Source organism: Protomyctophum bolini (assembly GCF_963924005.1).
Source record: "Protomyctophum bolini genome assembly, chromosome: 15".
Lineage (NCBI taxonomy): Eukaryota > Metazoa > Chordata > Actinopteri > Myctophiformes > Myctophidae > Protomyctophum > Protomyctophum bolini.
The window spans coordinates 16,918,423-16,943,000 of NC_137876.1; the positions used below are offsets into that span (position 1 = coordinate 16,918,423).

General features: G+C 45.3%; 1 protein-coding gene across 3 annotated transcripts in view; it reads left to right on the plus strand.

Annotated features, from left to right (window-relative positions):
- Nucleotides 1–24,578, plus strand: part of pdss2 (prenyl (decaprenyl) diphosphate synthase, subunit 2) — a 47,883-nt gene that overhangs the window by 15,149 nt on the left and 8,156 nt on the right. For 2 of the 3 annotated variants that reach the window (XM_080784462.1, XM_080784461.1), the window contains 4 exons: nucleotides 7,756–7,830; nucleotides 10,651–10,830; nucleotides 23,915–24,046; nucleotides 24,444–24,479. In XM_080784462.1, the coding sequence (XP_080640588.1) occupies nucleotides 7,756–7,830; nucleotides 10,651–10,830; nucleotides 23,915–24,046; nucleotides 24,444–24,479 (423 nt within the window). Of the gene's footprint in view, nucleotides 1–2,008; nucleotides 2,208–7,755; nucleotides 7,831–10,650; nucleotides 10,831–23,914; nucleotides 24,047–24,443; nucleotides 24,480–24,578 lie in introns of all 3 variants that reach the window. The other variant, XM_080784460.1, reaches the window with a different exon arrangement.

The following is a 24,578-nucleotide window of genomic DNA, read 5'->3' on the forward strand; positions in this document are numbered from 1 at the left end:
ACGACTGCTCTTCCGAAGGGCGTGTGACAGATGCCATGCATAGAGCACATGCCACCGCTCCATAACTGTTGGTGTTTGGCCGGCACTTTTGATTGAGCATAAAGGAAGCAATAAAATAAGCACTATAAAAATAGGCCTTGACGACGTAAAAGGTAGGATTTCAGAAGTGATATAAAAGATGATACTGACTTCCAGGGCTCGGGGTGCCAGGGCCACAAAAGCCTGATCACTCCAGGTAATGAGGCAAACAACCAGTGACTTTATACGGGACCAGCATGTCTCAAATCCAACTCGGAGCCTGGCCTTACAATGCTTTAAAAGCTTCTTCTCATCTGTTCCAGCTCAACCATGGCACCTGCCATTGCCGCGTGCAATGATAGTCAACGACCATCGCGTTCATGTGTTTGGCCCAAAGCCCAATCCATCCCAGAATGCACTCTACCCGGAAGGAGGAGTGAAATCGCCTCATGCGCTTTCTTTTTTTTAATACATTTTTCACACATGAAAATATACAACATTTTTAGAACTTTTTTTCCCCCTTTTTTTCCCCCCTCCCCTCCCCCCAGAGTTCACGCTCTGAAGCCTCATGCGCTTTTGAGCAACTTAATGCAAGTGGATGGGAGGAAATCTGGTGCCGTCTCTATTAATATATACTCTAAACTGCCTCCCTACTCACCCTGTCCTATTGACCATTTGCAGACTGCGGCCATCTTGCCATCAGAGTTTGGAAGCACTCGTTTTCAGTAAAGCAATGTCCTGCTGCCTCTTGCATTATGTGCAAACAGGTGGTAGTACGCAGGGCAGTTGAGTAACATCTAACGAGCACTTCCAAACTGCAACACTTAGAAAAAGAATCACCAGCAAGGACAGAACGTAACTCATAACAGGTCTACAGTGGAGTTTTATGAAACCAACATTTTGAGAGAATAGAAAGAGAATAATTATTCAAGCTTTTCGTGCAGCTGCAATGTTGGTGAGTTTGTGTAATACAATCAGATAGGACTTTTCTGTTTAGATGAATGGGCTGTCTATGGGAAGTTGCACCCTGTTGTTAGCACCTTGCCATTAACTTATAATGGTAAGATGGCCACGATCTGCATATGGTCCATAGTCCTGTTGCAACAACAGTGGAAATCATGCAGCAGTAGTTATGTTTGTGTCTCCATGACCGCAGGGGTTGGTCTCAGAGGCACTTGCCTGTCAGGCAAGTACAGGTCAAGTTCTACTGGCCCACAGGCCATGCCCGCTTGCCCGAAAAGTTAATCCATTATAAACATACAGTAGGTCAAATTTGCGGTACTATATTAATGTACAACTGCAGAGTGGTGACAGGATAGTCACTTCGAAAAACCAGAATGAGTACTGCTAGTTGAATAAAGCTAGCATTGTTAGCATAATCTCTCTCTATAAATTAACGTATGTCTGTAATCCACGTAACTCGAAAACCGTTCGCCCCACCGACTTCACATTCGACACACGCGTTCCACACCCCCACAGGGAGTGCAGTGCCCGGTGTCGAGTCCGTCGGATAGCCCGTTGTCCAGAACCAGGACAAAAGCCTCTGCCTGGGATCGGAAATCACACCTGCCCCGGCCTGTGTAGAGGACCTCCCTGCTGTCAGGTGCTGCCCCAGCCTGTGTAGAGTACCTCCCTGCTGTCAGGTGCTGCCCCAGCCTGTGTAGAGGACCTCCCTGCTGTCAGGTGCTGCCCCAGCCTGTGTAGAGTACTTCCCTGCTGTCAGGTGCTGCCCCAGCCTGTGTAGAGTACCTCCCTGCTGTCAGGTGCTGCCCCAGCCTGTGTAGAGTACCTCCCTGCTGCCAGGTGCTGCCCCAGCCTGTGTAGAGTACCTCCCTGCTGTCAGGTGCTGCCATAGCCTGTGTAGAGGACCTCCCTGCTGTCAGGTGCTGCCCCAGCCTGTGTAGAGTACCTCCCGCCCGACTTCCCTCCCCCAATTAATTAAGGCATTATGGCAAATGTCTACAATGATTTATCCCTTTCTCCCCCATAGCCAGCGGCACTTGGCAGAAATCACAGAACTCATCCACACTGCCTTCTTGGTGCACCGCGGGATCGTCGACCTGAAGGAGTGGACGAATTCGGACGGCCCACTGAAGGACATGCAGTTTGGCAACAAGATGGCTGTCCTGAGCGGAGACTTCCTGCTAGCCAACGCGTGTACCGGACTGGCCCAGCTCAACAACACTAAGGTAAACCCCCTACCCGTCAGCAGCAGTCTGAGCAGCGAACTCATCGCCAAAACAAATCTCTAATATATAACGCCGATATCAATGACAATCCCTGTATCGATGCGGGGGCCTTCAGGAGGCCGCAATTGTGGTTCCCGCTATCGCCGTCAATTGTGTTGGTCCTGCATAAATGTATTGAATCGACAGATCCGTTCTCTCACTTAAGCCACATCGTGACACTCGCGGCCCCATGCTTGCACACGTTCTCAATTACACACACACACACACACACACACACACACACACACACACACACACACACACACACACACACAGGGAGCCCCCCGCTCCGTTTTTGTTTTGTGGAAACGGAGAGACTCGGCTCGCTATCGTTTTTAACGGCACAACGCAATGTTTACTGTGCAATTGAACCATAGAGAGGGAATCCTTCTTTATTGACTTTCCATTTATAGACAAGTGTGTGTGTCCATCTGTCTGTTTCCAGTGTGAATGCAGTGCACGCGTATGTACTGTATAGTACACTACGTATGTGTGTGTGTTTGGTGTGTGTTTGGCGCACCAACAGTCGGTATCTGGTGCACACCCCGGTAACCCCTTGCTGACAGATTCTGTCACCAAGCTCCTGCCGTCAGAATGCGGTCGCCCGAGTGGATCAAAATAACCATGTTTCCCTTTCCCTGCGCCCGGCAGCCAAACCAGCCCTTATCGCCTTCCCTGTCCCCCACCCCCCAATCCCCCCCCCCCCCGAATCCCCCCCGTCTTATTCAGCACAACAGTCTGGGTTTACGTCTGTCTGGGGGCAGCCGAAATGTGGAATTTGAAAAGGTGTCCTCCTCCTATTTTCTGACTGGCTGTCATGGTGTTTGTAGAGCTGGAAAGAAACACTGTAAGAAGGCATTGGGCATAAGCTCGTCAAAGTGATAGCAGTTCCAGAGCTACAATGTTGTGTTGCGAACATTGTGATGGACATTTGTCACTGTGGCTAAAGGCTCTGTACCCTCGCCATTTCCCCCCAAACAATGATACTCTTGAGAATGTGTATGTTGACGATTACAAGATGATAGATTCATGTCTACCTGATATTTGTGTCTTTCCTATCGTTTATGTCGTCAGTTTGACTGCAAGAATGGCCGATTTACAGTATGCTTTTTTTCACAGTTTGTGTGGTCATTGTGACATGTAGACAAAAAACGTGTGTGATACATGGTATTACAGACATAGGTTGACAGATAAGAGGCAAGCGGTAGCACTTGAAGGCTCCGGAGTTTTTCTCATAAACCAGTCTTTTTTCTTTTTTTTTCAAGGCAAGAGAGAGTGATGGAGATTATGTGTCCTGGCCTTGAGAGGAATCCTATGCCGCTACTTGTATAAACGGTAAAGTAATCTCGGCGCGCGGCTCCGGTTTCTCCCCTTCGCAGACCTGTCGGCAAAACACGATCCGGCTGGATTTGGGAATGGAGTAAGGGGGAGGCAGGGGGAGCGCTTATCTGATACTTTCCAAAAAAAGACCCTCTCCTCCTATACCCAGCCCCACTTCGCAAGGCTTTGCAGAGACACCACATCTGGTAATACTGGAGGCACATTGTCCTTCCAGGTCTGTGGGCGAATCTCGGGTTTCCTCAATATTTCCCCCCCCCCCGACGGATTCGGTTACGCAGAGGGCACGGCGAGTCTGGCAGAAGTGGCTCGCGTCACCAGACTTTGTTCGGGATGAAACACGGATGTCTGTCTGGAGAGGGGGGTTGGGGGATGGGGGGGTGTATATGTGCATGTACAATTCAGCTGAGATGGTATGATGAAACAAGGGTGTCTGGGATGTACTGTATATATGTGCACATCAGCTGAACTGTTCGGAAGGATGTATATACACTGTACATATCATGTCGCTGTCGTGGTGTGCCCTTCAAAGCAGTTACTTTTCAGGAAAGAAGTAGTAAAAGACACTGTTCCAATGGATTATTGTCACTTAAAAAAATAGCAGATATACAAGCTCACAGTGCATTGTAGATGATGTGTAAGTGAGCTTGTAGATCGGGTATGTTTTTATAATAAAGCTTTATTTATATAGCACCTTTCAAGAACAAGGTCACAAAGTGCTGAACAACTAGAGCATATAGAACATATCATACATCTAAAGGCAACGGCAAAAACACAGAATAATGGCATATCGAAAAACATAAAAAAAATACATTAGAAAGTACAAAGAAATCAAGGATTTCTTTGTAAAAGGATTAAAAATGTTCTACTTGGGCTTGACACAATTGACATTGGAGGTTTCTGCAGACAGCAACGATATACAGATCAGCTGAGCTGTTCAGACGGTGTATACATTGGGGACTGGCACTGCCCATAAGTCCCATATCCCGTTGGTCCGACCTACGTGGCCGGTTAAGACTGAGGTTAGGGTTAGCGACCTACGTGGCCGGTTAAGACTGAGGTTAGGGTTAGCGACCTACGTGGCCGGTTAAGACTGAGGTTAGGGTTAGCGACCTACGTGGCCGGTTAAGACTGAGGCGAGGGTTAGCGACCTACGTGGCCGGTTAAGACTGAGGCGAGGGTTAGCGACCTACGTGGCCGGTTAAGACTGAGGCGAGGGTTAGCGACCTACGTGGCCGGTTAAGACCGAGGTTAGGGATAGGTTTAGTAATCGGTCGGACTAACAGGAGGTCAGAACAATGACATGTTACCGTATATACATCATGCGGTGGTGGAAAGAAACAAAGTACTGTACTAAAGTACAATTTAGAATTTTTTACTTCTACTCCACTACATTTCAGATCCAAATAGTTTTACTCCACTACATTTATTTCAGAACTTTATTTACTAGTTTGTACATATTGATTATTATTGCAAAACATACAGTAACCACTTCAACCCTACATGTCGGCCATTTGAAAATAGACGATCTACAAGCTCACAATGCGTCGCACTGTGACGCATTGTGAGCTTGTAGATCGGCTATTTTCAAAAGATTTGTATACATTTGAAACTTGAGTACTTTTACTTTTGGTACTTTAAGTACATTTTGATGCAAATACCTTTGTACTTTTACTCAAGTACATTTTCAACTTTCTATATCGCAATATTGATTATTTTACTTAAATAAAACACGCGAGTACTTTTTCCACCACAGCCGAGCTGTTGTTCAGACGATGTTCAGATCAGCTGAGATATACATTATGGTTTCCTCTGGTCTGCTCTGTCCACACTTAACATGGTGAGGAAAGGAAGAATGCAGGGGCTCTGCTAAACATGCCAACCACTGTATTTAGCAGATGGTAGTCATCAATGCCGCTTCCAGCAGCCATTTCCAAGCAGCAGGCATGTCACCGGGGCAGTTTGAGGAGCAGCACTGTGTTACTTGTTACGTGGAAATCTGGACAAAAATGTAGTCATGCATGCCCCCTGTAAGAGGGAACAGGCAACTGCAGTCTTAGCAAGCACTTAAAAGGCAAATCCACAGCATTTTTACAGTGAAGCTGGCATGGCCGCTGCGTTGTGATCGATACGGTTGTGCAGTGTTTCAATGGTCCATGTACAGACTAGTGTTTCAATGGTCCATGTACAGACTAGTGTTTAATGGTCCATGTACAGACTAGTGTTTAATGGGTCCATGTACAGAATAGTGTTTAATGGTCCATGTACAGACTAGTGTTTAATGGTCCATGTACAGAATAGTGTTTAATGGTCCATGTACAGAATAGTGTTTAATGGTCCATGTACAGACTAGTGTTTAATGGTCCATGTACAGACTAGTGTTTAATGGTCCATGTACAGACTAGTGTTTAATGGTCCATGTACAGACTAGTGTTTCAATGGTCCATGTACAGACTAGTGTTTAATGGTCCATGTACAGACTAGTGTTTAATGGGTCCATGTACAGAATAGTGTTTAATGGTCCATGTACAGACTAGTGTTTAATGGTCCATGTACAGAATAGTGTTTAATGGTCCATGTACAGACTAGTGTTTAATGGTCCATGTACAGAATAGTGTTTCAATGGTCCATGTACAGAATAGTGTTTAATAGTCCATGTACAGACTAGTGTTTAATGGTCCATGTACAGAATAGTGTTTCAATGGTCCATGTACAGAATAGCGTTTAATGGTCCATGTACAGACTAGTGTTTAATGGTCCATGTACAGAATAGTGTTTAATGGTCCATGTACAGACTAGTGTTTAATGGTCCATGTACAGTTTGGCCATAGGAGGTTTCATCAGGTTTCAGACGACATAGAATAAAAATGGTTGTGTGTGTGTGTGTGTGGAGTGATTTCCTCCTGCCAAGCTTGTCCCATACGATACTAGCCCCCAGATATGACGCCTACTTTGTTTTGCAGTGTTGCAGCGTTATCCTTCTTTTAGCATGAGACAGACAAACGTGTCGAAATACACCAAAGATGCCGATCAGTCGCCGCATCAACCCGACATTACTCTAATCTTCAAGCATACTCGAGTCGACAGGTAAAGAAATACACGTGGGCTAAACTGTAAGGGGCCCAGATGTAATCTCATCACTCCAGAGTGTCATCATTAACCCCCTCGGCTCATTCCGTGGTTGGCCATCTGCCTTTTTAGCCCCTCGGACGTGGCCGACACCCGATCCCACGTTACGGTGGAGTCTCAGCCGTACTTGGCTATAAATACTAGTGTGATTAACGGTGGGATCGTCCTTATGAAAACACCAGGGGGGTAGAGGGGGGGTCCCCAGAGGCCTGATAATGAGCTGGCGAACAGGAGTAATCAGAGCTGGTCCATGTTGCAGCCATTCACCTGGCCTTGACCCCCCCGGCCCGCACGTGGTATCCAGAACCCGACTGGACCATGTCTGGCTTTAGGTCACAGATTTTCAAAGTGTGTGTGTGTCTTTGTGTGTGTGTGTGTGTGTTCTGTCTTTGTGTGTGTGTGGGCGAGTGTCACACTAAAGTACTGAGAATAAACAATAAAAATAAAATAAAGGAATGATTTTGTACATACAAGGAGGTTTCCACCCAACAGCAACAATGTCGTACAGTATATAGGCTAGAAATATGAATTTAAAATAATTCATATTATAACATCGGTGTGCCAGTGTAACCACTTGGCGTCCTTATTTTTGTGAATGTCGTCACAAAGATACCAAAAAATTATAATAAAAATACGAATAAAAAGAAAACAGTGAAAGTATCAAATCTGCAACCTTGAATCGCCACTGGATGTTAGCATGTAGGTTCGCAATTTTTTTAAATTATCTTTTAAACCATTTAGCAAAGAAAAAGGTGGCCAGAAGCTACAGATATGTATGGGAACGTAGCCTGGATGGAAATGTTTGAGAAGTTTAGATTAGAACAGCATACCTGGCTGAGGAGGAACAACTTCAGTCTGGCGCACACCCATAAACACGCTCGCATGCACGCTGCACTACTAACAATTCTGAAAGGCTACACGCATCAACAATTTGATGTTCTTGTTCCATCTGTTGTTGTTGTTCTTCCATCTGCTGTGTACTTTGCTGACTGATGGTGGACAAGTGGACTTCAAAAAAGTATCTCACTTTTCTCCCCGGTAGGTTCTCGAATTGATCTCAAGTGCCATCGGCGATCTGGTCCAGGGTGTCTACTATGAAAACCCTGCTCATCTCGAGGTAAGATCAAGATCTGGTCCAGGGTGTCTACTATGAAAGCCCTGCTCATCTCAAGGTAAGATCTGGTCCAGGGTGTCTACTATGAAAGCCCTGCTCATCTCGAGGTAAGATCAATATCTGGTCCAGGGTGTCTACTATGAAAACCCTGCTCATCTCAAGGTAAGATCTGGTCCAGGGTGTCTACTATGAAAACCCTGCTCATCTCAAGGTAAGGTCTGGTCCAGGGTGTCTACTATGAAAGCCCTGCTCATATCGAGGTAAGTCAATCAAGTATTCTCATCACACTGACTAGGCGTGCAACAGCTTATCGAGCTAATCCATTTCATCGATTGATTATTCATTCCTATTCGGGGCATGTCATTGTAGGCCAAAATGTTTTAAAAAAAGGGGGAAATGACAGATCTACAAGCAAAAGCATACATTGTGTGACAAAGTATAATGGGGCTTAAGAGGTTAATCCAATCGCTGATATTTTTAGAAGCAGGTTTTCATTAAAACCTGGTTCTCAAATCTTCGATTATAAATTAAATAAAATGTAATCGATAGAATAATCGTTAAGAAAGATCGTCTGTTGGGTGGAAACCTCATATGTCCAAAACGGTTACTCTTCAGACATACTTGTCTTGGATGTGGGGTTTTCCAAAGCTTTTACTACAGTCACTGACTGAGAAGGTGAAGCACAGAACAGTGGAGATTCCTTGATTATTCAATTAACAAAAAAAAGTAATCCATGGAATAATGCCTAAGAAGATAATGTATAGTTCCAGCCATAGTCGAAAGGTTCCAGAAGTCATCTCCGTTTACAAATTATAGCACGCCTGCATGACATCTGTTTAAGGGGATGAATCATCATCACACAATGGATTTATTACATAAGACAACGGCGTCTTGGCAGACCAGGACAAAAGATGTGGTATAGACATCTAAGAGAGACTAGACATGTTTACTATGAGAGGCTAATTAAGACCATCTCACCACATAATGAATCAGAGAGACAAGAGATAATTTCAGTTTACATAGTTAACCACTTGAACCCTAGTGCCCGACACATTGTGAGCTTGGAGATCGGCTATTTTCGGCAAAGACATTTGGTGTTTAGGTAAAAAAAAAAAAAGAGAGAAAAGGAGCAGAGAATAGTAAAGAGCCCTGTGGGACCCTATAAGGTTTAAAAGTGGTTAAGGATTCTGCATTGTAACTTGGTAGCTCAGTTTCTCCTAGAAGAAGACACATTTTCAGACTAGAGCCCACTGTCGTGTTCTGGCGCAAACAAAAGGCAAATCTTTGGCTTTTTCCGGAAAAAGGCCCAGAGTTTAAATGCATACTATATATCTTTGAACAATAATGATTGTGCTAAACTTTAACCCTTCTTGGATTTGTCCAGAGATCAGCGTCTTGTTTCAGTTTGACCATTTTTTGTCTGCTTATTAACCAACCCACCTAACTAGATTACCAAAACTAATAGTGTAACTTTATGAGTAGGCCTACTAGCCCGTTTAACTTTATGAGTTACTACCCCGCTCACACAGAAGACACACAAATATTCAATTCGGGAACTTCCCAGTACAACCACAGTCTTATACTGTGGTCTTGGCCACTGAGCACTGTTTGGGGGGGTTCAGTGCCTTGCTCAAGGGCACTTTAGCGGTGTTGGAGGACAGGGTAAGTGGTGGCCATTCACTTTTTCCTGCCATTCCGGGGAATCGCTCCAGGGAGCTTCTCGGTCACAAACTCGCTCCTCTAACCTCACTCAGCCACCGCTGAGCGCCAATACCCCAGTTGACCCACCCGCAATGAAATCAGTGGTGGAAAGAGTACTCGCATTTCTTAATTAAGTAAAAATATCAAATCTGCAATGTAGAAGTACTCTCATACTCTTATATTCAAGATTGACTCGAGTAAAAGTGCAAAAGTATTGGTATGAAAATGTGCATTGAAAATAGAGAATACTCATTATGCAGAATGTCCCATTTCACAAGTTTTCAAATGTATTAAAAAATCTTTTGAAAATAGCAGATCTACAACCTCACACAAGCTCTGATAATTGTAAAGTAATTTTTTGTAGTGAAGTAAAAAAAAAAAATGCAATATGTGTACTTAGTTACTTGCACCACTGAATAAAATACAGTGTGAAATGTGCTGTCGCACAGCCAGTTAGTTACATGCTGAAATATGGACCAGCATGTGAAAGAGGACTTGCTTCAGGAAGTTTCGCTCAAATGTAATGAGTCATAAGGTTGCTGTCGGGTGGACGCGTTTTCAGCTTGTAGATCTGCTACTTTTGCTATTTTGGAATTTCACTCCTGAAAAGTAACGGTTTTGGACACGGTTTTCACGTCTATTTCAGGGGGTTTAAAAAGTGGGCACTATGGGAGTCCCAGAGGGGTCCTTGAGGTCTTGAGTCCACGGGGAATCCCCCAGCAGAATGATCGAATAAAAACCACTTTAACCACTTTAACCATTCAGGATGGGAACCCATTTTAATAATAAATAATAATAAAACTTTATTTGTATTTGTTTAAAGCATGTTATACTTTAGCTATTGAAAAATAGATCTACTATTTTTGAAAAATCGTGAAAATCTTCAGGGGGGGTCCCTGGAACAACATATTTTTAAATGGGGGTCGGTGGCCAATTACAGATATTTTTGGGGGGTCCTTGACATGAAAATGTTTGAGAACCACCGACATGGAAACATAGGGTTTTTCAGAAAACCTTTAGGAATTGGAAGACATTTTGTAGAATCGTCCTCAGGTCTAAATGGGTTAATTAAGTACAGTACTTCAGTAAAAGTACTTGGTTGCTTTCCTTTTGCTCCTGCAGGAGAACATCAGTCTGAGCGTTGGTACCGTCAGCACGGCCACATGGGAGGATCAGACGTTCCTCTCCCATGGGGCGCTGCTGGCCAAGAGCTGCCAGGCAGCCATGGAGCTGGCCAAACACGACAAGGAGTCCCAGAGACTGGCCTTCACGTATGGCAAACACCTCGCCCTCGGCCACAAGGCAAGTCCCCCAAACACCTTATTTTTGTGTGAAAGTGTTGTTCTGGCTTCAGCTACAAACGATGCAAAGGTACAAAGAGTAGTGTTGATTTCGTTGACTATGGCGAAAGATGTTCGTCGACTACCTTTTTTCACTGGGGAAAACGGAATAAAAAAGGCAAATAAAAACTAAGCTATGATGACTAAAACTATGACTAAATATATTGAAAATTGTCAACACATAAAAACAGCAAGGGCAGAATCCGTTTTACCGGCCCGGCAGGCCGGCCGGTAAACAGGGCCGGCCGGTCCTTAAAAGGGCCGGCCGGTCCTTAAAAGGGCCGGCCGGTAAAAAGGGCCGGTAAAAAGGGCCGGTAAAAAGGGCCGGCCGGTCCTTAAAAGGGCCGGCCGGTAAAAAGGGCCGGTAAAAAGGGCCGGCCGGTCCTTAAAAGGGCCGGCCGGTCCTTAAAAGGGCCGGCCGGTCCTTAAAAGGGCCGGCCGGTCTTAAAAGGGCCGGCCGGTCCTTAAAAGGGCCGGCCGGTTGTAAAAAGGGCCGGCCGGTCGTTTTAAGGGTCGGCCGGCCGGATTTTTTTTTTTTTTTTTTTTTTTTTTTTTTTTCCAAGTTAATTTTTTTTTTTTGGTAACTCTGTCATTTCTCAACCGTTTTGGATGGGGGTGGTCTCATTTGAATCGTGCCGCCCCCCCGGGGGCATCCTTGGGGGTCTCAAAGTTGGGGGACCCCCCGGGACCCCCAGGGACCCCCAAATGGTAACTCTGTCATTTCTCTACCGTTTTGGATGGGGGTGGTCTCATTTGAATCTTGTTGCATTCCCGGGGGCGTCTTTGGGGGTCTCAAGGTTCGGGGACCCCCCGGGGACCCCCAGGGACCCCCAAATGGTAACTCTGTCATTTCTCTACCGTTTTGGATGGGGGTGGTCTCATTTGAATCGTGTCGCGTCCCCGGGGGCATCCTTGGGGGTCTCAAAGTTGGGGGACCCCCAGGGACCCCCAAATGGTAACTCTGTCATTTCTCTACCGTTTTGGATGGGGGTGGTCTCATTTGAATCGTGTTGCGTTCCCGGGGGCGTCTTTGGGGGTCTCAAGGTTCGGGGACCCCCCGGGGACCCCCAGGGACCCCCAAATGGTAACTCTGTCATTTCTCTACCGTTTTGGATGGGGGTGGTCTCATTTGAATCGTGTCGCGTCCCCGGGGGCATCCTTGGGGGTCTCAAAGTTGGGGGACCCCCAGGGACCCCCAAATGGTAACTCTGTCATTTCTCTACCGTTTTGGATGGGGGTGGTCTCATTTGAATCGTGTCGCGTCCCCGGGGGCATCCTTGGGGGTCTCAAAGTTGGGGGACCCCCAGGGACCCCCAAATGGTAACTCTGTCATTTCTCTACCGTTTTGGATGGGGGTGGTCTCATTTGAATCGTGTCGCGTCCCCGGGGGAGTCTTTGGGAGTCTCAAGGTTGGGGGGCCCCCAGGGACCCCCAGGGACCCCCAAATGGTAACTCTGTCATTTCTCAACCGTTTTGGATGGGGGTGGTCTCATTTGAATCGTGTTGCGTCCCCGGGGGTGTCTTTGGGGGTCTCAAAGTGCGGGGACCCCCCCCATGGTAACTATCAATTCTCAACTGTTTTGGACAGGGGTTGGTTGGAATCGTGTTGCCTCTATGGGCGCATTATCGGGGGGAGGTTCGGGGACCCCCACATGGTAAATCTTGACATTGTCATGATAGATATTTATTTATGGGAGGGAGACAGAGAGAACAATTTGCATATTATTCTTACTATAGCTCTCTCACACACACACTTTTCAGTAATGGACATTTAACCAATCTATTTCCCTCTGACAAGGCTCGCCGTTACCCGACAAAACTGTGCAATTAATTACTCAATTACTGTGCAATAAACAGTCAAGCCACAACGAAAATGTATTTTGTTGCTTTTATATAAAACTAGAAATAAACACATACACTAATGTAAACTGTGGTTACAATAAAATAGACCAGTCCGTACGATGTGTTAGCTAACTAGCATGGTTCTGTTGTTAGCATTCCTCATTGAAGCATGCAGTAGTGCAAAGCAGGTACATTTTACTGTAAAAACAAAAATAGACGAAACGCACCATTAACAGCAGATATACAAGCCACTAAAGTGTCTTCTTTTTCAAGTCATGATTGATTGGTTGGTTTATTAAGTTTGCAGAATTACAGTACATTTCAAGTACAACTCAATACAACTGTTAAAGGCGGTTGACGTAAGTCGCAACTATTAATTAATACGTTGTATGGCGGTTTATTATACGTTGTGGTGGTTTGATGAATACGTCGGCATATTAGAACTCCTCGTGGCGGTTTGATGACTCGTCGGGTCTATAGCTACCCATTTGCGACGTAAAAGGTTGACTTTGGTATTTTTATTTTGCCTGCCGCGGTGCAGGTTATTTATCCTAGTAGTACAAATCTCGAAATTAATGTAGTCCTTTGGTAGTGTAGCGGTCAGCGCTCTCGCCCCTGGAGTCACTGCTCCATGTAGGTGCGAGTTCGAAACTTGCACATGGCAAACTTTTTTTTTTAAATGTTCTTTTTTAGCCTATATTGTGTATGGACACAATAGCTACATTTTAGACTGTATCATTATTGTATATTATATTAAAAAAAATAGACAAACAGACAAACAGACAAACAGACAGACAGACAGACAGACAGACAGGCAGGCAGACAGACAGGCAGACAGACAGACAGACAGTGTGTGCGTGCGTATACAGTGTGTGTGCGTGCATGCGCATACATTGTGCGTGCGTGTATGCGTGCGTGCGTGCGTACGTGCGTGCGTATACAGTCTGTGTGTGTGCGTGCGTATACAGTGTTTGTGTGTGTGTGCGTGCGTATACAGTGTGTGTGTGTGCGTGCATGCATATACAGTGTGTGTGTGTGCGTGCGTATACAGTGTGTGTGTGTGTGTGTGTGTGCGTGCGTGCGTATACAGTGTGTTTGTGTGTGTGTGTGCGTGCGTGCGTATACAGTGTGTGTGTGCGTGTGTGCGTATACAGTGTGTGTGTGCGTGCGTGCTTCATCTTATTTATTATTATTAATATTTATATTTATACTTCATTGTATTTAATATTATTATTATTATTATTTATATTTATACTTCATCGTATTTATTATTATTAGTATTTTATGTCTTTTCCTACTTGAATCTGTAGCCACTGGCACTGCCTGGTTTGTCCATCTGTACCTGCATGCATAGATTGATTGCTCAGTAGGGCCAGTAGGGCCAAGTTAGGGCCCTAGGAAGGAGGGAGGAAGGAAGGAAGGAAGGAAGCAAGGAAGGAGTGTGAGTGTGAGTGTGAGTGTGTGTGTTTGTGTGTGTGTGTGTGTGTGTGTGTGTGTGTGCCACTCGACTCCTATACATCATTTAGCATACCAAGTACCCCAATTGCATTGCACACACACACACACACACACACACACTCACACTCACACTCCTTCCTTCCTTGCTTCCTTCCTTCCTTCCTCCCTCCTTCCTAGGGCCCTAACTGGGCCCTACTGGGCCCTATTGGGTCCTACTGGGTCCTACTGGGTCCTACTGGGTTCTACTGGGCCCTACTGGGCTTCCTTGCTTCCTTCCTTTCTCCCTCCTTCCTAGGGCCCTAACTTGGCCCTACTTTCAATTCAATTCAATTCAATTTTATTATAGTGTCAAATCACAACAAGTTGTCTCAAGACACTTTACAACCAACAAAGATCCACCCAGAGCAAGCAACATTGCGACAATGGTAACGAAAAACTCCCCTTTAGGAAGAAACGTCAGGCAGAACCCGACTCTAGGGTGGGCGGCCATCTGCCTCGACCGTGTCGGGGGGGGGGGGGGGGGGTAGAGGGAGAGAGAGAGAGATAGACAGAGAGAAAAGACAGAGAATAGGCAGGTGGGCTCCGTGGAGGGGTCTGGTCCACATCTGGTCCAGGTCGAGCTCTGTGAGGCCGGGTCCAGGTCACACTTCTGGTGGGCTCCATGAAGAGGCCTGATCCACGGTCACACTCGGCAGTCAGTTGGGGGTTAATATTAGAGGTCCACAGAACTGCGACGGGGAGGACGAAAAGAGACTCCGGGGAGAGATTCCCCGGATGCTGGATTAGTGGCAGGCCTTACTGGAGCCTATATAGTGTATATTACAAGTACTGCTGGGAGACAAACCCACACAACAATGTACGACCATGGTATCCAGCTAGACCCGGAGACAAGTCTGGCCATAGGCTTTGTCGTAGAGAAAGGTTTTCAACCTTGTCTTGAATGTGCAGAGCGTGTCAGCCCCACGGACCGAAGCCGGGAGAAGGTTCCACAGCTGCGGTGCCTGGGACCTAAACGCCCTGCCTCCTATTGTAACTTTTGATATTTTTGGAACAGTAAGCATGTTTGCATATTGCAAACGCACTGCTGTTCTATTTGGTTTGTAGGGATCAATGAGATCCTTGAGATATTGTGGTGCCTGACCATTGAGGGCTTTGTAAGTGAGAAGAAGAACTTTGAACTCTATTCTGTATTTGACCGGGAGCCAGTGTAGGGAGGCCAGTGAAGGAGTGATATGGTCTCTTCTTCTGGTACCTGTCAACACACGCGCCGCAGCATTTTGAACTAACTGTAGGCTTTTCAGAGACTTGCCTGGGCAGCCTGATAATAGCGAATTGCAGTAGTCCAGCCTTGAGGTGACGAAGGCGTGGACAACTTTTTCTGCGTCATTTTTGGACAGGATGTGCCTGACCTTTGCAATATTTCGCAGGTGAAAGAAAGCATTCTTTGAGATTTGTTTGATATGAGATTTGAAAGACAAGTCTTGATCAAAGGTAACCCCCAGATTCCTCACAGTGGCCTTGGAGGCCAAAGTAATGCCATCTAGAGAAAAGTTCCCATCGACCAACTTGTCTCTCAGGGGCTTAGGGCCGATCACGATAACTTCCGTTTTGTTAGAGTTGAGGAGTAGGTAATTACCTGCCATCCAACTCTTTATGTCTTTAAGACATGCTTGAAGTTTGACTAGTTGGTCCGTTTCGTTCGGTTTCATCGATAGATATAGTTGAGTGTCGTCTGCGTAACAATGAAAATCTATGGAGTGTTCCCTGATGATGTTGCCCAGAGGGAGCATATATAAAGAGAAGAGTATTGGTCCAAGCACAGAGCCTTGTGGGACTCCGTATTTGACCTTTTCACGTGTAGAGGAGCCATTATTGACCTCTACAAACTGAAAACGATCAGACAGATAGGACTCGAACCATTTCAGTGCGGCACCCCTGATGCCAACCAGATGTTCCAGTCTCTGTAGCAGAATGTGGTGGTCAATAGTGTCGAATGCAGCACTAAGGTCCAGCAACACCAGTACGGAGAGGAGGTTATTATCTGCTGCAGTCAGGAGGTCATTTGTAACTCTCAGCAGGGCCGTCTCAGTGCTATGGTTAGCTCTGAAGCCCGACTGAAAGCCTTCTAATATATTGTTGTTTTGTAGAAAGTCACACAACTGTTTGGCGACCGCTTTCTCGAGAATTTTGGAGAGAAACGGAAGGTTCGATATAGGTCTATAGCTAGCTAGAATGCCTGCATCAAGAGTAGGCTTTTTGAGTAGAGGTTTGATTACCGCTACCTTGAAAGATTGTGGCACGTAGCCTGTCACCAAAGACATATTGATCATATTGAGTAGGCATGTACCAACCGGAGGCAGGACCTCTTTGAGTAATCTAGTCGGAACTGGATCCAGGGTACATGTCGTTGATTTTGAAGAAGATATCATTGAAGTGAACTCAGAGAGCTCGATTGGAGAGAGACTATCCATATATATATTTGGGTCTGCGGCCACCTCTGAGACCCCCATATTTGGTGGCAGTCCAGTGGGAGCCGAGAGTAGTTGTAGATCAATTTGATCTCTGATAGTTTCTATTTTGCCATTGAAGAACCTCATGAAATCGCTACTATTGAGAGTCGTAGGAATCCGTGGGTCCGTGGAATCACGGCTTTTTGTCAGTTTTGCCAAAGTATCAAAAAGAAACTTTGGGTTACTTTTGTTTCCCTCTATTAGGGATGAATAATAAGTGGCTCTGGCCGTGTCGAGAGCCTTTTTGTATATTTTGAGGCTATTCTGCCAGTCTATACATGATTCTTTCTGTTTGGTTGAACGCCATTTCTTTTCGAGTTTGCGAGACGTTCGCTTGAGGTTTCTAGTTTCCGAGTTGTACCATGGGGCTAGCCTTTGTTGCTTTATTACCTTCCTTTTCAGGGGAGCAACAGAGTCTAGCGTAGTTTGAAATGAGCATGTGACACTATCAACAAGTTGATCGAGTTGATGAGAACTATATGTGTGAAGGTCCTCTATTTTGTTGAAATATACAGAGTTGATGGCTGATGGAACCATTTCCTTGAATTTGCTTACAGCGCTCTCGGATATACTTCTGCCAAGGACATTTTTGTCCAGTGGTGTATAATCGATCAATGTAAAATCGAAGGTGATCAGATAATGATCAGAGAGATCACGGTTTTCTGGAAAAACTGTGAGGTGCTCTATTGCAATACCATAGACCAGAATGAGGTCAAGGGTATGGTTGTGAATGTGTGTAGGTTTGTCTACACATTGAGAGAAACCGATTGAATCAATCAATGAGATGAACGCTCTATTCAAGCTATCAGTTCCTATGTCCGCGTGAATATTGAAATCACCAATTATGATGATTTTATTAGACTCGAGAACTAGACTTGATAGAAATTCTGAAAACTCTGATAAAAATTGTGTGTAAGCGCCGGGGGGGCGGTACACTGTAATGACTATCAGCGGCTGTATTGATTTCCAGCTTGTGTGTGAAAGGTTGAGAATCAAGCTTTCAAATGATTTGTATGTAGCTCTAGCTCTAAGACTAATTGCTAGGCCTGTATTGAAGATAGCAGCCACTCCACCTCCAGTTTTCCCATTGTCTCTAGGTATATGTGCATTGGTGTGACTTGGTGGGGTGGCTGTATTTAAGCTAACATATTCTTGCTCACCTAGCCAAGTTTCAGTCAGAAAAAATATATCAAGACAATTGTCTGATATAATTTCATTGACTAATGTTCCTTTTTTGCGTAGAGATCTAATATTTAGAAATCCACATTTGATATTTGTGTCTTGTGGTACAACTGTATTGGTCTTGATTTGTATCAAGTTTGTATGTACAGCTCCTATTTCCTTTTGCTTTTGTTTTTGTTTGTGCAGCCTATATGGTTTGTTCAGCCTGTACAGAGACTGTATAGTTTGTATAGTTCTGATTTGTGGGACAGGTTGGGTAGGCGGCTGCACTGGAGGAAGCACAGAGAGCTGTGTAGGACTGCAACTCTGTTTCCTGGTCCCAACTCTGGGTGGTCATGATAATCTATCTATAAAATCGTCCATATTTCTAGAGATGAGCTTTGCACCGTCCCAGGTTGGATGTATGCAGTCTCTCTCTATCAGACCAGTATTCCCCTCAAAGGTTTCCCAATGATTTACAAAGCTCACGTTATTATCTGGACACCACCTAGACAACCAGTTGTTGAGTTGGCGCATACGGCTAAACATGTCATCATTGCTCATGTTTGGCAGGGGACCAGAGAAAATTACAGAGTCCGACATTGTCTTTGCGTATGTGCAAACTGACTCAATATTTATCTTCGTAATCTCAGATTTCCGAAGTCGAGTGTCGTTGCCCCCGCAGTGAATTACAATCCTATCATAGCGATTACATTTACTTTTAGCAATAAGTTTCAGATTTGATTCGATGTCGCCAGCTCTGGCCCCGGGGATGCATTTGACTATGGTTCCTGGAGTCTTTAAATTCACGTTTCTCATTATAGAACTACCGATAACCAGAGTTGTATTCTTAATGACACGCCGCTGCTTGCGTTGCGGGCCATCAAGTGGAACTGAAGGCTCACCGTTACACTCAACGGGTATAACAGTGAGTGGGGAAAAACTGTTTGAAACGTGAAGTGGTTGGTGTCCCGTGTGCTTTTGTTTACTTCCACGCTTTCGACCAGTAGCAGCCACCTTGGCCCAGCCGTCCTGTTTGTGGGAGCCCCGACCACCCGCGGTCACCGGCGACGGCATGCCCGTCCCCGTCAACCGCGAATGGTGGTGGGCTCCCCGTGGTTGTGTGTGAGCTAGGCTAACGTTTGCACCGCTAGCCAGAATTGCCTCCAACTCGCCGAGCCTCCCCTCCAGCACCGCAAACAAGCTGCATTTGATGCACATGTCCGAAGCAACAAAGGCGTCAGGGCTGTAACTATACATATTGCATACGGCGCAGGAGAGAGAGCTAGAGCGAGAGGAAAGTCCGCCGGGAGGGAAGGGGTGGTGTTGGCGGAAAGCCATCACAATCGCCCGGCTGAGCCGACAGAATGAGACGCTCGCCCCGCCAAACAACCAGCCCGAGTAGCGATAAGATCGCCACAGAGTAGGATAGTTAACAGTGACAGTGTGTGTCTAAACCACAGCAGCGCAATACAATAATGTTTGGTGTTTGTCCCGTTCGTGCTGCTGACAACAAAGCTGTCAGACAGCAGACGGGCAACACAGGAAATGACGCAACAGGCTTACCGTCTCCGAAATGGGTCCGATGTCGCCCTACTGGCCCTACTGAGCAATCAATCTATGCATGCAGGTACAGATGGACAAACCAGGCAGTGCCAGTGGCTACGGATCCAAGTAGGAAAAGAGATAAAATAATAATAATAATAAAAATATGATGAAGTATAAATATAAATAATAATAATAATAATAATAATAAATACAATAAAGTATAAATATAAATAATAATAATAATAATAGTAATAGTAATAGTAATAATAATAATAATAATAATAATAATAATAATAATATTAAATACAATGAAGTATAAATATTATTATTATTAATAATAATAATAATAAATACGATGAAGCACGCACGCACGCACACACACTGTATACGCACACACTGTCTGTCTGCCTGCCTGCCTGTCAATCTATCTGTCTGTCTGTTTGTCTGTCTATTTTTTTTAAATATAATATACAATAATGATACAGTCTAAAATGTAGCTATTGTGTCCATACACAATATAGGCTAAAAAAGAACATTTAAAAAAAAAGTTTGCCATTAATGCACTTTAGCTGTTATCAATGTTAGCACTTAGCATCTCTAGTTCCCATTGATGTTAGACACAAATGAACAATGTTATCTCAACCATGTGTTTATATTCAAGTGTATGGAATATGCATTCAACAGGGTACTGTAGATGTGCGCATGCGCGAAGAGTGAAGACCCGTTTTTTTCTCATGCATTTTTTTTTACATTTTTATTTCATTTTTTAAAACATTACAATTATGCATGAGATAAAAGAAAGTATTTCATACATTCATTAGCAACTACATTGGCAAATCAATTCATATCAAATTCACATAATAATTTTAAGACAATGACAATTTCTTGAACGCAATGTAATTCAAAACATGTCACATTACATTTCATTTCAAACACATTTTACATAATGAAGCATACAGCACAAGTGAAACATCTTGTCATATTTGGAAAAAAAAATGTTTCAAAAAATAATCCACATTTTTTCAAAACATTTCAGCAGTTTTAGGACTCCCTGTCACGAGTTGGCGGCCTCCCTGAAAAATCACAACGTCCGATGCGCCCTGTATAATTAATAATAATAATAACTGTATAATTCATCATATAAAATGTATGAATAAATATTAACACAATTAATGAGATCTTGAGACCCCCAAAGACGCCCCCGGGGGGGCGAGACGATTCAAATGAGACCACCCCCGTCCAAAACGGTAGAGAAATGACAGTTACCATTTGGGGGTCCCTGGGGGTCCCTGGGGGTCCCCGGGGGGGTCCCCGAACCTTGAGACCCCCAAAGACTCCCCCGGGGACGCGACACGATTCAAATGAGACCACCCCCATCCAAAACGGTTGAGAAATGACAGAGTTACCATTTGGGGGTCCCTGGGGGTCCCGGGGGGTCCCCCAACTTTGAGACCCCCAAGGATGCCCCCGGGGGGGCGGCACGATTCAAATGAGACCACCCCCATCCAAAAGGGTTGAGAAATGACAGAGTTACCATTTGGGGGTCCCTGGGGGTCCCCCAACTTTGAGACCCCCAAGGATGCCCCCGGGGGGGCGGCACGATTCAAATGAGACCACCCCCATCCAAAACGGTTGAGAAATGACAGAGTTACCATTTGGGGGTCCCTGGGGGTCCCCCAACTTTGAGACCCCCAAGGATGCCCCCGGGGGGGCGGCACGATTCAAATGAGACCACCCCCATCCAAAACGGTTGAGAAATGACAGAGTTACCATTTGGGGGTCCCGGGGGGTCCCCCAACTTTGAGACCCCCAAGGATGCCCCCGGGGGGGCGGCACGATTCAAATGAGACCACCCCCATCCAAAAGGGTTGAGAAATGACAGAGTTACCATTTGGGGGTCCCTGGGGGTCCCGGGGGGTCCCCCAACTTTGAGACCCCCAAGGATGCCCCCGGGGGGGCGGCACGATTCAAATGAGACCACCCCCATCCAAAACGGTTGAGAAATGACAGAGTTACCATTTGGGGGTCCCTGGGGGTCCCGGGGGGTCCCCCAACTTTGAGACCCCCAAGGATGCCCCCGGGGGGGCGGCACGATTCAAATGAGACCACCCCCATCCAAAACGGTTGAGAAATGACAGAGTTACCATTTGGGGGTCCCGGGGGGTCCCCCAACTTTGAGACCCCCAAGGATGCCCCCGGGGGGGCGGCACGATTCAAATGAGACCACCCCCATCCAAAACGGTTGAGAAATGACAGAGTTACCATTTGGGGGTCCCTGGGGTCCCGGGGGGTCCCCCAACTTTGAGACCCCCAAGGATGCCCCCGGGGGGGCGGCACGATTCAAATGAGACCACCCACATCCAAAACGGTTGAGAAATGACAGAGTTACCATTTGGGGGTCCCTGGGGGTCCCGGGGGGTCCCCCAACTTTGAGACCCCCAAGGATGCCCCCGGGGGGGCGGCACGATTCAAATGAGACCACCCCCATCCAAAACGGTTGAGAAATGACAGAGTTACAAAAAAAAAAAAATTAACTTAAAAAAAAAAAGAAAAAAAAAAAATACGGCCGGCCGACCCTTAAAACGACCGGCCGGCCCTTTTAACGACCGGCCGGCCCTTTTTACAACCGGCCGGCCCTTTTAAGACCGGCCGGCCCTTTTAAGACCGGCCGGCCCTTTTTACCGGCCCTTTTTACCGGCCGGCCCTTTTAAGGACCGGCCGGCCCTTTTAAGGACCGGCCGGCCCTTTTTACCGGCCCTTTTTACCGGCCCTTTTTACCGGCCCTTTTTACCGGCCGGCCCTTTTAAGGACCGGCCGGCCCTTTTAAGGACCGGCCGGCCCTGTTTACCGGCCGGCCTGCCGGGCCGGTAAAACGGATTCTGCCCTCCCTCCATAAAAAGGTGAATGAGGGACTAGTGGACAAGAAAACTAATATAGAATATCTACAAGCTTGCAACGTGTTGTGAGCTTGTAGATCGGCTATTGTCGGAGTGCAACCAAGTGTAAAATCAGGCATTACGCCATCAAGCCATCAAGGCCTGTCAAAACATATTTGTAGATTAGTCCACTATAATCGTATGACATTTGGCCGACTAAAACTAGACTAAAGCGTTTCAGATGACTGAAATGTGACTAAAACTAAATGAAATTTTATTCAAAAGACCAAAACTGAAATAAAATATGCCGTCTAAATGAACACCAACCAACAAAGAGTCGCTGTCGAAGTGTTGATCAGTGCTCTCGTTGACGTCAAGCATGCGTGCAAAAAATCAACCAGATCAACCGTTGAGTCGATCTAACAAGTATCGTCATGGAATTATGTAAATACTTTATATAACAACAATGGAAACGTAGTCGGTTGATTCTATTTGTGCAAGTATTATTCCTTTCTGTGTCGTCTCCTGCTGTGGCTCTTCATGGCTCCAGATTTGCGTGGCTACAGGGCATCTCAGCAGGGGATCAATAGATACATTCTTTCTGCAACAATCCTCCTAATCAGGCTAACTCTGTTATGCCACTTGTGGGTTTCACCAAGTAAACTCTGGCTTCTCGTGATTCTAATGAATATATGTTTGATTCACTCGGAGTCGAGCCAGGCCCGATAGAGAGAGCCTCCTGCTGAGCTTTGGCGCTAGACCCGAACTTGATCATGCTTTGGCCCCCTTTTCGACTATGAAGGGTGACCCAGAACCCATAACCTGAAACTTTACAGAACCCGTCAAATTCTACAATCGTTTTTTTTCGTTTTTTTCTATTATAACCAGAACTGCCTGAAGGTGATGTTATGACATTAACCCATTCTGGACGGGAACCCCTTTTGGTGTTTTAAGCATTATGTTATACTTTAGCTTTTGAAAAATAGCAGATCTACAAGCTTATAGCTTAAAACTTGTAGCTCTGCTATTTTTGAAAAATCGTAAAAATGCGGCATAAATCTTTGAATATATATTCTTTCAGAGCAAACGACATGACATCAGGCCTAGCAAACTCCTAATGTTTTTGCTATTTTTGTATGGGTTTGCAGAACTCTAGGTTAATACTACCTTCTACCTATACCTACCAAATAAGACACTATGCACACTTGCACAGCAGCCATATCGGAATGGAATTGGGCCTTTTCCTTCCATAGGTGTTACCAATGATACTAATGAAGGCTCTGTTCCATTTAGTGTAGCACAGTGATTCTCAAACATTTTAATTTCAAGGACCCCCATATAACTCTGAGAGTGTACAAATGGAACCAAATGGATCCTTACGCGTTTCCAGTGAGCCAACATGCACAATAGCAGCACCCTGACCAGTGACCAGCACTTTGACCAGAATGGAACTGAGCCTTCATTAGTATCATTGACAACACGGCAGCATAATGGAAACAAATCCAAGAACATGGCATGATTTACTTAGTTCGTATAGTGGAATAGAGCCGAAACTAACACAGAGTTATTTAGTGAAACCTCTGTAAGAAAAAGAAAAAAGGAGTTGGTTGACTGAAAGATGACCGGCATGTTCTTGTGCTCCCTTCTGTAGTTGAACTCTGACCTGCAGCCGTTTGTGAAGAACAGCATGGTAGAGCCGGTCTCGTTCAGCCTAAATGCCGCCCCTGTGGTCTTCCACCGTCAGAGTGTGGGCCAAGATATGTGGCACCGCCAGTTACAACAGGTAAAGGCTAGAATAATAAACGGCTGTTTAAATTAAGTTTGTTATTTTGACGATAACAGAAGGCCTCTATATTTAATGGACTAGGCACACTGGCATAGCGTTTCACAGGAAACGGCCAATCAAAGGCCTAAAACCAAGCGGCACAAACCAAATGTCTTAAGACTTACTGTAGATAAGACCATTATCTGTCAACTGATTTTATATTCGCCAATTCCAATGGCAGGCTAAATAATACTTTTTATGAAAAGGTTTACTTAATGTCTTAACTTTCTACATTTTGATAATTCCATGCCTAAATGGTGTTTTCTATTAATGTTTACTAAATCATAAATATTTCATTTGTGAGATGGGGAATTGTCATGTTGTCTAATTGTGTGTTATTTCTTTACTGTAATAGGTGAGAGGATACAGAAACCAGCTGGATTATTCAAAGGTGAGCAGATTATTAAATTATACACTGGATGTAAAAAGCGACATGTTGATTAATGTGCAGTGTCCCTGGTAGGTAAAGAAAATCTGATTTAAAAAAACA